At 34.0% G+C, this 14,471-nt stretch overlaps 1 protein-coding gene across 1 annotated transcript; it reads right to left on the reverse strand.

Moving 5' to 3' along the window:
• Positions 1–10,702: 10,702 nt before the first annotated feature.
• Positions 10,703–12,958, reverse strand: LOC110113762 (serine/threonine-protein phosphatase 6 regulatory ankyrin repeat subunit B-like). The gene has a single exon (XM_020846442.2). The coding sequence runs from the start codon at positions 12,349–12,351 to the stop codon at positions 10,837–10,839; it is 1,515 nt and encodes a 504-aa protein (XP_020702101.1). The 5' UTR covers positions 12,352–12,958; the 3' UTR covers positions 10,703–10,836.
• Positions 12,959–14,471: the final 1,513 nt, after the last annotated feature.

A 14,471-nucleotide genomic window follows, 5' to 3' on the forward strand; every position in this document is an offset into this window, starting at 1 on the left:
AAAGTCACCTAACTTATGACATGTGATATGAAATTGATTCTTGTTAACATGACTAATGTCATTAAAACTAATTCCTTTTTTTATCTGAAGGGCCTATAAGACTTAATGTAAGAAAAACACCACAAGTAGCTAGATATATTGCCTTACTTATAACATGATTTGCATATGTGTTAGTATATTAATAGAATATAGCATGACATGATAATTACATAATGATATGATGTGATATGAACATGATGCAAGATATGACTGGTACAAATATATGATAAGATTGATAAGATTAATACAAAGATATGTGATACATTGCACTTGATATAGGACATGATATAGAACATGATATATATATATATATATATATATATATATGTTGATATTGTAAGACATGCATAGAATAGATGTAAAACCCTTGCTTGACATGACATTTATATTGATATAAATAAGATAATATATAGATATGACTAATGTATAAATTATAAGCATGCATAAATCTATGAGCTCACCTATTACATTATATTTGACATGGTTATAAGAATGTCATAATGTATTGATCATGTACTACTGGTCATTAATTTCTAAGATACATTGCTTGTATTGGTTCTCACAACTCACATGAGTTGATATTATTAACATTAATTATTTATTGTTCTTACAGTTACATGTTTATTATTCTTTGGATTGAATGATTGCATATATATTATCTTTATTACCTTGAATTAATTATAGTTGCAGGTTTTGATAATCTACTGAGATGTTAGTTCACTTTGTGATTTTTTATATATTTTTTAGAAAGTGGGCAGGACCTAGTAGAGTGAGACTAATCTGATTTCAAGTTTAGGACTATGTATTTTTTATTTTATTTTTTTGTAGGTAGGAGTCTTAAAAGATAGACTAATGATTGAATTTCTGGCTAGTGCAAATAAATTTTGACAAATAACGAAATAATAATTCTTCCATATTTTGACAATAAATTTTCATGAATAATAATTATTGTGAAATAGTTTGACGTATATGGTTTATTCTGTTGGGTTTTATTATATCAACTGATTTAGTAGCTCTTTTGGATTAATCTAGAGATAAAATAAATAATTTTTCACATTTAGGTCTTGAGATATTTCAGTTGGAAAGACTGCATTCATCTTATTGAATTCACATATAATAATAATTTTCAATCCAACATTGGTATGCCATCATATGAAGTATTATATGGTAAGATATGCAGTGCATCTTTATCTTAGACAAAGGTGGGTCAGAGATGACTGATGGGTCCTAAGACAAAAAATAATGCCATTGAGATGATTTGATTGATTATGTATAAATTAAGAGCGCCCAAGACTGCTAGAGGAATTATTATAATTCAAAGCATCAGGTTGTTGAATTTTAGGTAAGTGATATTGTATTTTTAAAAGTCAATACTTTTAAAGGTGTGAGCAAATTTGGCAGAGAAGGCTTAATCTTGAGCCTGATTTGAGCTCAAAGGGTGAGCATAAGCTTAGCTCATCGCAATAATGATGAGCATGTGAGTTGGCTTATGAACTCGAATCAAAGAAGAAGAAGTTGATGTGGAAGTTTATCAGAGAAGGCATCGATGTGAACAGTGGCTTGAGAAGAAGTCAGCTTAAGAGCTTACTAGAGAAGGCATATACATGAACAATGATAGGAGAAGAAGAGTAAGTCAGCACAGGAGGTCATCGAAGAAGGAAATCGTGTGACTAATAGTTGGAGAAGAAAAAGAAGTCATCATGGGAGAGAATAAAGAGAAGGTCTAGTTTTTCTATATTTGTAAAAGTAAGGAGGTAAAAGGATACGAGGGCTACATTATAGCTGGATACAAGGATTGAAGAACATCTCCCATTAATTGCCCTTAGTTATAGTAATTAGGTGCTTTTACTTTACAAACTATAAAGCTATGGTGGTATAAAAGTTATTTTACATTTAAGATGAGGATGAGCCATTGTTGTTATAGTTAGATGGTGATTATAACTGCAAATATGATGTGACTATCCTATATTGATAGATAGTTAAGATGGGTTAAGGTGCGATTCTTAGGGAGCACCTGGAGAAGGCATTGATATGACAAATGGATGAATAAATAAGTCAGCTTGAGAATTAATATGTTGAGCCTTATCAAGCTTAAACTTGAACTCATTTTTCATATAGGTTTGAGCTTGATCTCCAGCTCATTGCTCTATATGCTTGACTTGTGGGCTAATTAGCAAGTCGAGTGCGAACCAGCTCGACCCAGTTACACCTCTAGGATTGTTTTGTTTTTTATATTGATTGTATATGAACTATCTATTGTTGCATTTTTCATATTGAATGTATATAGATTTTCTATATGGACACAATTATTTTGGTAAATGATAATTTGTGCATATTGGTTTTAATAAAGTAAACAGCTTAAAGGCGCTTGTTTTTAGATAATCTGCAACTGGTGATGGTAAAAAATTCTAGGTGGGCTTCAAGTTAGTGATCATTACTGATTACTACTCGATAGATAACATATAAATTGTTGCCTCTTTTTGAAGTCATTGTGTCATCATTACTATAATTGATTCATAATTACAAAACTTCATTACCAGCCGCTAGTGATCGCAACGATAACCCTGTTTGCAACCAAGGCTATTGTGATTGACTAAGAGACTACTTTGCTAATCTCTTGTAACCTCTTACAACTAAGAAAATGCCACTTTACAATAGTCTAGTTGGTAAAAAAGAAAATGCATAATTCTTATAGTGCTCAAATGTGATAAAACAAGTAAAATGCCTCCTATGAAGGCACAATTTAGGATTGAATAAGGGCATGCATAAGTCCTAAATAAGCATTGTTCTAACCTTGTTATAATAAGAAAACATTTGTTCAAAACCTAGCTAATCAATGTTAAACAGTACATGGCTAGCATAGAGAAACAAAAACCTTCTCCAGGGCTAAGCACCTTAAGTTGCCACTATCCTTTTTACAAATAAAATACTTATTAGTTACTCAATTCTTATAGGAAGAACAAAAGGTATGACTATTGAAACACTACAGTTATGCCGAAAAAAGAGTCATTATTTTAGAAATATTGCAGAATGAAAAGTTCTAATATTTAAAAAAGAAACATTATGATAAAAAAAACGTATTATAAAGAAACAACAACAACATCAAACTTTTATTCTACTACGTGGGGTTGGCTACATGAATCTTTTTTTTTACGTTGTGTTCTGTTAAAAGTCAAATTTTCATTTAAATCTAATAAAAAAGAGTTCTTTCTAATATTTTCTAATCAAGTCTTTCTAGGTTTACCTCTATCTTTCTTAACATACGTTAAATCTAATACATCCACTCTCCTAACAAGGTCATCAAAAGGCTGACATTTTATGTGACCATATCATCTAAGGCGACTCTCTCTAATTTTATCTGCCACTGAAGCTACTCCAACCTTTTCATGTAATATACTCATTTCACATTCTCTCTAAGAGTGAAGTCACTCATATGCCTAAGCATCCTCATCTCTACAACACTTAACTTAATTTAATGCTTATCTATATTATAAAGAAAAAATAAATAATTTTAGAGCCATCTAATGTCCTAGTTGAGGTCATGCTAACCAATACTAGAGAGATTCAAGCAAACAAAAGCTATTGATGAAGGAGAAGAAGTTCAGTTCAAATTATATAAAAAAACTACAAATTTTTATTTTTTAATACAATCTTTAGGGAGCCTTAAGCTCATTATGTCTAATCTTTCATGTCCACTAGAACAAGAGTTCATTACTTTACAGGAAAATAAGATTAAGAGTCAACTAGAATTGGTAGTACTCATACCATCTCTCAATATATTTTTCATATCTTCATTACTTTTTTTTTTAGCAAAAATTAAGTTTGAATCGAAGTTAATAATTTATATTTGACTCGAATCGGGATCGACTGGAATCAACATATGATCACACATGGCTTAGCTCGACCTCAAATCAAATGACTTCGAGTCGATCTTGAATTGGGCTTGGACAAGCTTGAGATTGAATTTTCCATAATGTCATTTAGGCTTCTTTTGTGACAACTTTCTTAATGCTTTCAAAAGCAGTTTTTTAGTTAAAAAAAAAATTTGTATTAAAAAGCTATTTTAAAAAGTAGTAAGGAAGCCGTTCCAAATTAAGGCATAGTTTAGTAAAAAAATCATTCATCCCTTAAGGAGATTAGGGCACACAAAATGACATTAAGCAGGCAACTTCATAAGTATTCGTGGAGCTTTACTTATATTATCATAACATCCTAGGGTGAAAACTAACCATTCATGATTGATGAGGCTTGATCAAATGAATTGGAGCTTCGTAGTTCTAGGTTGATTCTTGGTCAGTTCATATAGAGAGGAGCAATTCACCTTGTTCTGTTGGTCGGAAGCTTTGGCTATCAACCAAAAAATCTTGGATTCGAGTCTTGCGTATTGTGATGTGTGTGTGAGTTTGACTTAATTGACAAAAAAAAAAAAAAAAAAAAGCTTTGGCCTTTTTTGGCGACAACAATTGGCAGTTATTAGCAATAAATTAATGATGATGAAGATGATTAAGATATTTTGATGAAACCCAAATAGACGGTTGTGAGTAGCTTCGTGAATCACCATCACAAGTTGGAGCCCACTATCTGCCACTGACTGCCTCAGTTGCCTTAACTACTATCGACCACCGACCACCCACCACCGCCTACCACCATCGCCTTACTCTGAAACATTTTTTATGTTATATTTGTAAGTACTCAACTAAAAAACTCGATAATATTTTTAATACACTGTTTTTTTTTTCTTTGTATTTTTTTAAGCAAAACAAACAGCTAATCAATAAGCCCAAATGTCAACTTATTATTATTTAAATTCTTTTTGGTTTATAGTCAAGAGTTCCATAATGAAGAACAGCTGCTTCCTCACGGCAGAGAAAATAAGGACAGAAAATTGCTTCAGAAATGGAAAGTCAAGAAATAATAGACTGTAGAGAAGACTACAGAAATTATTTATTCTATATTCAGATCCGACGAGCTAATATTTCTCATTCAGATTTGCCTTACGACAGCAAATGTTAAAATATTTGATCTCTTAGGATCTATTTTGGATTGCTTCAGCTTTTCATAAAGTTGGTTGTGAAGTTATCGTGCAGAAAACAACTAGTTAGACTTGGTTTTGAATGGCTTTCTTACTGCTTTCTGAAGTAAATTTTTAGTACAAAAATTTTTAGTTTTAATATTTTTAGACTAAAAAGTTGCTTTACAAAGCAGTAAAAAAGCCATATCAAACGAAACTTAAGGCCTCATTTGGGACGGCTTTTTAATTGCTTTCTAAAACAATTTTTTAGTACAAAAAATCCTTAAACAAAAGATTTTGTACTAGAAAGCTGTTTCAAAAAACAGTAAGAAAGTGATCCCAAACGAAGCCTTATTCTGATTGTGGAAAGCAAATTTCTATCACAAAAATTTCTGAGAAATAGTGAGAAAACATTAAAAGAATGATATCTAAATAAAATTATGATTGTTGTCTAAAAAACAAACTAATAAAAAAATTGTCCCAAATAGAACTTCAGTATCTTTTTTCTATTCTAGAAAGTAAAATCGACTATCTTTATGTGATAACAAAAATAAGAAAAAATGTTAGAGATTTTGGTTTCGTTTGAGATAGCTTTCTTGCTGCTTTTAAAATAGCTTTCTAATATAAAAAAATTATAATTCAAATTTTTTTTTGTATTAAATTTTTTTTTAGAAAACAGCGAAAAAACTCTCCCACATGAAGTCTTTATAAGAATGATAAAAAGATACAAAAGAAAAGATAAATGATGGAAATTATTGAAGTTCAGATCATTCATAGAACTGAAAAAGGGCCATTGGAATGCCTGATTGACTGCTTTTGATAATAAACGCTTCTAATGATGAGATCATTAATTGGAAATAAGGTGAATATGAATATAGGGATACAAAGCTATGCAATCAATTAGAAAGCTAAAATTATAGTGTCGTGCGTCTTGAAATATTCGTGGCGATGGAGAAATATAAAGTTTAATGTCTTAGTTTTGTGCAAAAATCTAGTACACAATCACATAAACGAGATGGACTAGTGTTCATAAGAGGCACTAGACCTTTTATGTGGAAACCCTTAAAAAGGGAGAAAAATCACAGTGCTTGGCCAGTTTGAATGAATCTACTATTCTTTGCAGTCGATTAAAATGAGGTTCTTCCTTGGAGGGGAAGGCATTGCAAATATACATCATATAGAGTGCATTACTTGGTGGGAATTGAAAGAATCAATATTGACATGTTTGTTTGGTCAACATGACCATAGTCGGCGAGTGACAGAGGTCAGAAAGCTCATAGTTAGGTGATGGTGGTCGAAAGAACTGTAGTCGGTGGATAACAGAGGTCTGAAAGACCGTTATCTGGCGACGGAGGTCAAAAGGACCATAGTCTGGCGACGAAGGTTGGAAGGACCATAGTCGGCGGGCGACATTGGTCAGAAAGACCGTTGTCTAGCGACGGAGGTTGGAATGACCGTAATCTGGTGACAGAGGTCGAAATGACCGTAGTCTAGCGATTGAGGTCGGAAGGACCATAGTCGGCGATTGAGGTCGGAAGGACCATAGTCGGCGGGCGATAGTGGTCAGAAAAACCGTTGTCTGAGACAAAGGTAGAAAGGACCATAGTCCACAGGTGATAGTAGTAAAAAAGCTCATTATCTGGTGACAGAGGTCGAAAGGACCGTAGTCAGCCGATGACGATGGTCAAAAAGACCGTAGTCAGGCAACAGTAGTCGGAAGGACTGACGATAGTTGGTGACCAGGTGTAAATCCTTATCAGTGACACGATTTTATTTAAGAGTATCTATATAAGAAGTTTGACTTATTATTCTATCAAAAGCAAGTAAGTCACATAATTTATTAAACGTATATTATCCTTCTAAGTCACACATATACTACTTTAGGACAACATAATAATATATCATAAGATAAATCTAATAATAATGAGCATAATCAAATCATAATTTATAAGATTGAGCTTTCCACAAAACTTGTGTTCATTATTAACAGCTTTGAAAGTTGGCTTATTTTGATAGGTAGAAGACAGGCAAGTAGGCCAAAATAGATGGATGGTTAGGTATGTCATGACATTCTTTCCTATATGAGACTTACCATTGCTACTCTCTATGGCAGTATAAGGAGCAAAGTTAAGCATCATCCAATTCAATAGCAAGCTGGTTCTTAATACCCGCCACAATATTAATGAAGTACTCATCACCTAAATGTCGACCAACAAGTACGGAATTCAAAGCATACATACTACCAAGAAATTTATAATAGAGAAATGTTATTTTCCTAATGGTGTAAGTGAGTCAAGTCAAATCGTAAGCCTACTCGAGCTCATCTCAATGAATGGTTCGCAAATCAAGCTCGAAGAACTACTAGGGCAAGTTTGATCTAGCTTCGACTTTTGTTAGATTGTGAACGAACTCGTTTAAAAAAATATTAATGTACACCAACAACAACAACATCAAGCCTTTGTCCTACTACGTGGGGTCGGCTACTTGAATCCTTTTTCGCCATTGTGTCCTGTTAAAAGTCAAATTCTCATTTAAATCTAATAAAGAAATATCATTTATAATATTTTCTAACAAAGTCTTTTTAGATCTACATCTACCTTTTTTAATATAAGTCAAATTGAATACCTCAACTTTCGTAACCGAGTCATCAGAAGACCTATGTTTAATGTGACCAAACCATCTAAGCCGACTCTCTCTAATCTTATTTTTCATTGGAGCTACTCCAACCTTTTCATGTATATGCTCATTTCGAATCTTATCTCTAATGGTAAAGTCACTCATCCACCTAAGCATTCCCATCTCTGCAACGCTTAACTTAGTATTATGCTTCTCTTTTAATGTCCAACATTCAGCACCATAAAGCATTGCAGGTCTCACCACTATCTTATAAGGTTTTCCCTTAAGTTTTGAGGGGGACTTTCTATCGCACAACAAGCCCGATGCATTCCTCCCCTTCAACCAACCAACTTGAATTCTGCTGATAATATCCCCATCTATTTCACTATCACTCTGAACAATAGATTCAAGATATCTAAAACATGTACTTTTATTAATAACTTGATCGCCCAAAGTCACAATCCCCTTACTAGATATATTGCTACTAAACTTACACTCCATATATTCAGTTTTAGATCTACTCAAGTGAAAACCTTTATGCTTTAAGGTTGACTTCCAAGATTCAAGTTTACCTTCAACTTGAAATCTCAGCAGCCATAATAAAACTGTTTTAATACTGTCGTTGCCAGGTGCCAAATCATGGATGAGAAAAGTGAAGGGTTGCGTTAGGTAGTCGACAGCTAGCGTAAAATTTGTCGAATAATCACGACATAAATCCTTTAAAAAATATTAATGTGAAATATACTAAAAATATATTATAATTTATAAGTTTTAGTATAAAACTATTAAAAATATTTAAAAATTCTAGCACACTTTCTTATATCAATTGATTATTTATCATTTCTATTATAATTTCTTATTCTTTTTATCATAATTTCTTAAATCATAATCGTTTTATCTCTTTTATAATAGATGAGTCAGCTCGTCAGCTGACTAAAACTCATAAAATTAACTGCGATCTTAAGCTCAAACTCGATCATTTAATTAAGTTTAAACTCAAGCTAGAGGTGACTCGAGCTCGACTAAACTTATTTACACCCCTCATCCATATTCTTGAGGATATTAATATTGATTACAAATAATATTAGTATATACACATACCATCATTCACGTACTTTCTTTGCCCACAATTACAAATAATATTGATTTATGTCGCCTCCAACAATGTGGATCATTGCCATCTTCAATAATATCAACAACAATGGTGGGCAACGACCTTTACACTCGCCATAACAATAATTTTGACGTATGTTGTTACTAACAAGGTTGATACCATCCATCAACATCAACACCGATGCTTGTTGTATCGACCAATTCATATGCTCATCTTCACGGTCGCTAGTCTTCCCTCCTATAAGGTGAATGGTCGAGTGGACCGAAAAAGATACTTCTAACATTCCAAGGCTCCTCTTAATGCCACTGAGAGAGTCATTTTCCAAACTCATATATACTATATTATGTCAAAGCTTTCTCCAATTATGTGGAACCATATTCTTTGTAACCTACAACCCACACCACTATAATTATTTTAAAGTTTCCCTTTTTGAATTTTTCACTTAAAAAGTTTCAAGTCTCTTATGAGCTACTCTCAACTTATCTTATATATGCGCACACGAGATCTTATATCATTTTAATATGATAAACTCTCTCTTTTACAACAATGAATGTTCGAACACACAACATAAATAATATTATATTTATATTTATAATTACATTATATTATGACTTTAAATGCAATTTGTAGAATATATTGAATTCAACTAAAATCATATCATCATCTTTAATTTGAGATGTGTCCCATCAACCACTATTACTTGACTCACCAATTTTATCTCTCCAAAAACCTTTAAATTTATTTTTAATTAAAAAATAAAACTTAAAAAAAAAAAATCACTCGAGTTATTCTAATACATTTTCATGTTAGGATAAAATTCAAAATCTATGGATTTGCATTGAGATTCATGCAACCCTCGGATACCATACTAGCACTAATCTTGGTAAAATTCAACGGTTTTGAAGCCCATGTTAACGTAAAATAAAATACTTCTGAATCTCCTTACGCAACTTTTGTTAATATTAGCAGGTATCTATGAGAACAAAATTCTCAACAAGCCATTGACTTGTATGACCACTAAATATAGATATTTTTTTCTTGACTAGTAGATTAATATTGTTGATTGACTTCATTTATTAATACCTAGCAATTAAGCTATGTCATGAAGCTTACTAATTAGATTGAACTTTCAGCCAAGCTTTAGAAATCAAATAATTGAATTGACTTCATAATGATGCAAGTCTTGATAAAATAATCTATTATTTGATGAGATAAATAAAGCTACACTTGCTAAGGAATCTCATATTTGTTGTCAATATAATAATAATAATAATTCATAAATAATGAAGAAAATGAAAGGAAATATTCTAAAATTTTGAATTGATCAAGAGTAAAAGAGTGTTGTAAAAATATTTTTAGTCTTGAGGATATTTAAGAATAATTTTCTAAAACTAAATTTTTTCTCTTATTTTACTTTTTTTATATCGTTTAAGGTTGACTATTATCAAAGTTTGTATTTGCATTTTTTCCATATAAAAAAGAGCTCAACATTATCATCATCATCATCATCATTATCATTATTATTATAAGATTGTGTGGAAGCACTACTTTAAGTATGGTGTTATTCTTTTATATAACACTTTTAGGCGAAGATATACGAACCTTTTTAAATGTGGTGGAAGACCTATGCCCGCTTTTTTGGACATTGGCAGGTTGAAGACCTATGCATGTCATTCTTCTCATACCGAGAATTTTTAAGTTGCTACATTTTTGGCAAATATAGGCTTGCATCACGTTGGTGCTTTAAGCTATCGTGTTCTCCTTTAAATCAAATCTTACAAAACTTCTATGTTAGTCATAAACTTAAACTATCAATCAAGAGATATCGAGTTCGAGATTTTGCATACAAATATGCATAAATTTGAGACAAAATTTGAATATGGTAACACATCTATGGAACAATCTTATGAGAAACCATAAGATTTTCTTAAAATGAAGTGCTTTAAGTGATTTTAGTTCATCTAAAACACCTTATAGTCATCGATACAATCTAACATTGGGTGTGATTCCTCCTCTCATCTTTTATACATAAATAAAAAAAAAATCTTTTTTTTTTTCAGTTATCAAACTTCAAATCGAAAATCCTCCCTTTCAATTCATGTACAAAATTGTCAGATCCAAAGCTCTGTTTTTTGAAACTAAAATGATTTTCATACTTGAGAATGGCAGAAGAAACCGCCGCCGCACAGGACTCCCACACTGGTTTATGGCCGCCGCAGATGGAGGAGGCGGTGGCGGCGGCATATTTGGATTTGACAAGGCCCTTGAGCCCAGCGCGGGCACCGTTGCGGACAAGCAAGAGCGCCACCTCGGTGTGTCCGGCTTCCACGGCGCACCGCAACGGAGTGTAGCCGGAATCATCCACCGCCTCCAGCTCAGCCCCGCCGTTAATCAACTCCCTCACGATCTCCGCTCGGCCCTTTAAAGCTGCCACGTGTAGTGCCGTCCAACCGTTCTGGTCTCTCTCCGCCGCCTTACCCGCCGCCGCCGCCGCCGCCGTATCCTCAGGGCTGCCACACCGCGCCGCTCGGATCACCTCACCTCCTGGCCGGAGAAGATCGTACAGATGAGCGTGCCCTTTCTCCACCGCCAGATCAAATGGCGTCCTCTTCCTTCTCCCCTTTCCTTCTCTTGTCAGAGTGCGCCTTAGGTCAAAATCAGAGGAATTCATGATAAGCTCAGCGGCGTTAAAGTGTCCGCCTGCGGCGGAGTAGTGGAGTGGAGTCCGCCCGCTCGAATCCGTCCGGTGGGGATCGCCGCCGGAGGTGAGAGAGAGGTGGAGGGCGTCGAGGGCCCCTCTCTCCGCCGCGCAGTGGACAGGCGTCCGGCCATAGGCGTCGACCCGGTCGAACCACGGATCAGATCCGGACCAGGCGAGGAGGACGGCCATGAGATCCGTCCGGTTCTCTCCGGCGGCCTCGTGGAATGGACGATCGGAAGCGCCGGCTTCGAGTAAGGCCTCCACGGCGTCCGCGCTTCCGGCGGAGACTGCGAGCGATATGACGGACTTCCCGCCTTCGTCGACGGCGTTGGGGTCAGCTCCGGCGTCAAGTAGAGCGGATATAGCGTTCCCGTTCGCGAAGGGAAGGGCGGCGGAGAGCTCAGGTAAAGAACAGGACTTGATGATGCGTGGGAGAAGCATGTCTTGCAAGAAACCGGAATCAAGGAGGAGTGATCGGAGCGCGTGAGGGCCAATGAGATGGACAGGAAGGGAGCCGTCGCGGAAGATGGGGAGAGCGGGCTGCGAGAAGAAGCGGCGGAGTGAAGCAGAATTAGCGCGGCGGAGAGCGGGGGCGAGGAGAGTGGAAACAAGAACGAAGTCCGGCGGGGCAGCGAAGGGCGGCGAAGCAGTGGGAAGAAGGACGAGGGTGAAGACAGCAGAAGAGAGAGGCTGGAGAAGGGCGACGAAGTCCGGCGAAAAGGAGTAAACCGTAGGACGGGTCGTCGTGAGTTTGACGGCGACCGGCATCGTGTGAATAAGGCTGGTGACTTTGATGGCCGCCGAGCACCGCTCTAGTGGCCGGAAATTGAGCTCCAGCTCGGTCGCCTCCACCTTCACCAGTCTGTCCATGGCGAAGCTATGGAGTGGAAATAGCAAAGGTGAGGATTAATGAAAAGGCATGTGTGAATGGTCGTCGAGTGGGAAGACGATGAGGATATTTGAAAAGAAACCGTAAAAGTGGGAGAGATTATAGGTTAATGTTCGGTACTTAAGAGTATCAAGTAATACTAAATTCGATATTTTAGAGCTCAGAGTAAGAGGTGATGTGACACATTTTTATTGGACTCCAAATGTCATCCGGTGTCCGAATCCAATAATCTCTCGTGAAAGTGGAGATTATTTTGTGCACGATCGAGTGGGGGTTTTTAATTATATTTAGCAAACAATAAAAATAAAAAAAATAACGTGGCGCATTCTGATTGATTATCGGACGTCATTAAAGTCTGCACAAAATAATTTTTTTGTGAAGGTGATTGCTTTGTTTGATGACTTTTATAATGACAACCGTTGACTCTTGTAAAGGCCATCTCCAACTGAACTCTATATTTGTGTTTGGCATCCACAAAATTGCTTCAATCGAACAACAAAACTCGCTCTATTCTCATTATCATGAACAGTGCGACACACGCATTTTTTTTTACGAAAACTGAGGAAGCGGAGGCAGAGCACATAGAGTTTGGCTGAGAAAGAATATATATGAAATACTTTTTTTTGATGTTTATAATTAAAGTTTGATAGGAAATGAATTATTGTATTTTAAAATATTATTGCATCTTGAAGTGGAAAAATAAGTTTTTTGATTGAAGATGGTCTCAAACCATATATATATGTATATATTAAAAAATAAAAGAAATTTTTTAAAAATATATAATTTAAAATATAATTAAAAAATAAACTTTTTTTTTCTAATCATTGAGCTATAGATTTTTAAAAGTTATGCTTTATATTTGAACATGATTTTGAAATATAATATTATTTGAAAAATCAATCATATAAATACGTTAAGGAATTAATTTTTTTAATACAAAAACTTAGGCAGAGAAATTTGAAATGATTGCCTAATTACTCTAGTAATTAGAGAATTCTCTTTTTTTAGAGATCATATGTTTGAAGTTGTGATGATAAGGCTTTTTTTGAGACCGTTTTTTACTACTTTGTAAAACTAATGCAAAGAAAATAATTTTTTAAAATTGTTGTATAAATTTTTTTTTAAACAAAATTATTCCAAATGAAGCCTAAAACATTTACTCAGTAATGAAAAAGAAAAAGCCTAAAAAATATATTATTATTATTTATTAATATTAACTCTCTCTAGTCTCTCTCTAGTTGAAGGATTATATATATTCAATTATAAGCAAAAGAGATTGATTTGAAAGTCATCATCAAATGATTAAACTATTGAGTACCAAACATTGACAAAATGAACAATTTAGACACTTCAATAAAAAAATTGGCACTATTCATTAAAAAATATTTAACTTGTTTGGAGAAGTTTAATCATTAATAAAAAAATTAATTAATTTACATATCTAACTATTCATGTTATATTTCTTCATAAATAAATTATATATGAAGTGGTAAAAATAATTTTAAAAGTGGTAAAAAGGCAATCTCAAACAAAGCAGAAATAATCTGCTTGTGGAATCAACAATAGTATTTTGAAAGATAAAATGTCAGTTTTAATAAGATATTGGTGCTAATAATTACTGGTTTAAGAGGCAAATTACAATGATTAAGCATTAATTAACATGTGTGGACCCTTCAGTTTTTTTTAATTGCCTACAGTATGCTTTGATGTTCAGAATTATGACCTGTAATTTCAATCTTAAAGTACATCTTCAATAGATCCTAAAGAAACAGTTGGAAGATGCAATGATGAACTATTGTGTAGAAATAGATTTAGAAGTTGCTCGGTATCCTCTTTTAGGCAGATTTAAGTAAGATTTGGCTTAATTATTTCTATAACAATTTAAATATATTATCTAATTATTTAATTATATTGAGAAATAATAAGTAATAATACAAAAAATATTAGGGAATCATTAAAAATATATATATCGAGCAAAATAAAAACTTATATTATATTGTTTTATTTTTTCACACAACTAAATTTCATGACTCACTTTTTTGCTACTTTTTCATATTTTTTTTTTATAAATTTATGTGAAGAAAAATTATTTTACAACCAG

The sequence above is a fragment of the Dendrobium catenatum genome, unplaced genomic scaffold, assembly GCF_001605985.2.
Source record: "Dendrobium catenatum unplaced genomic scaffold, ASM160598v2 fragScaff_scaffold_1117, whole genome shotgun sequence".
In the NCBI taxonomy this organism is placed as follows: domain Eukaryota; kingdom Viridiplantae; phylum Streptophyta; class Magnoliopsida; order Asparagales; family Orchidaceae; genus Dendrobium; species Dendrobium catenatum.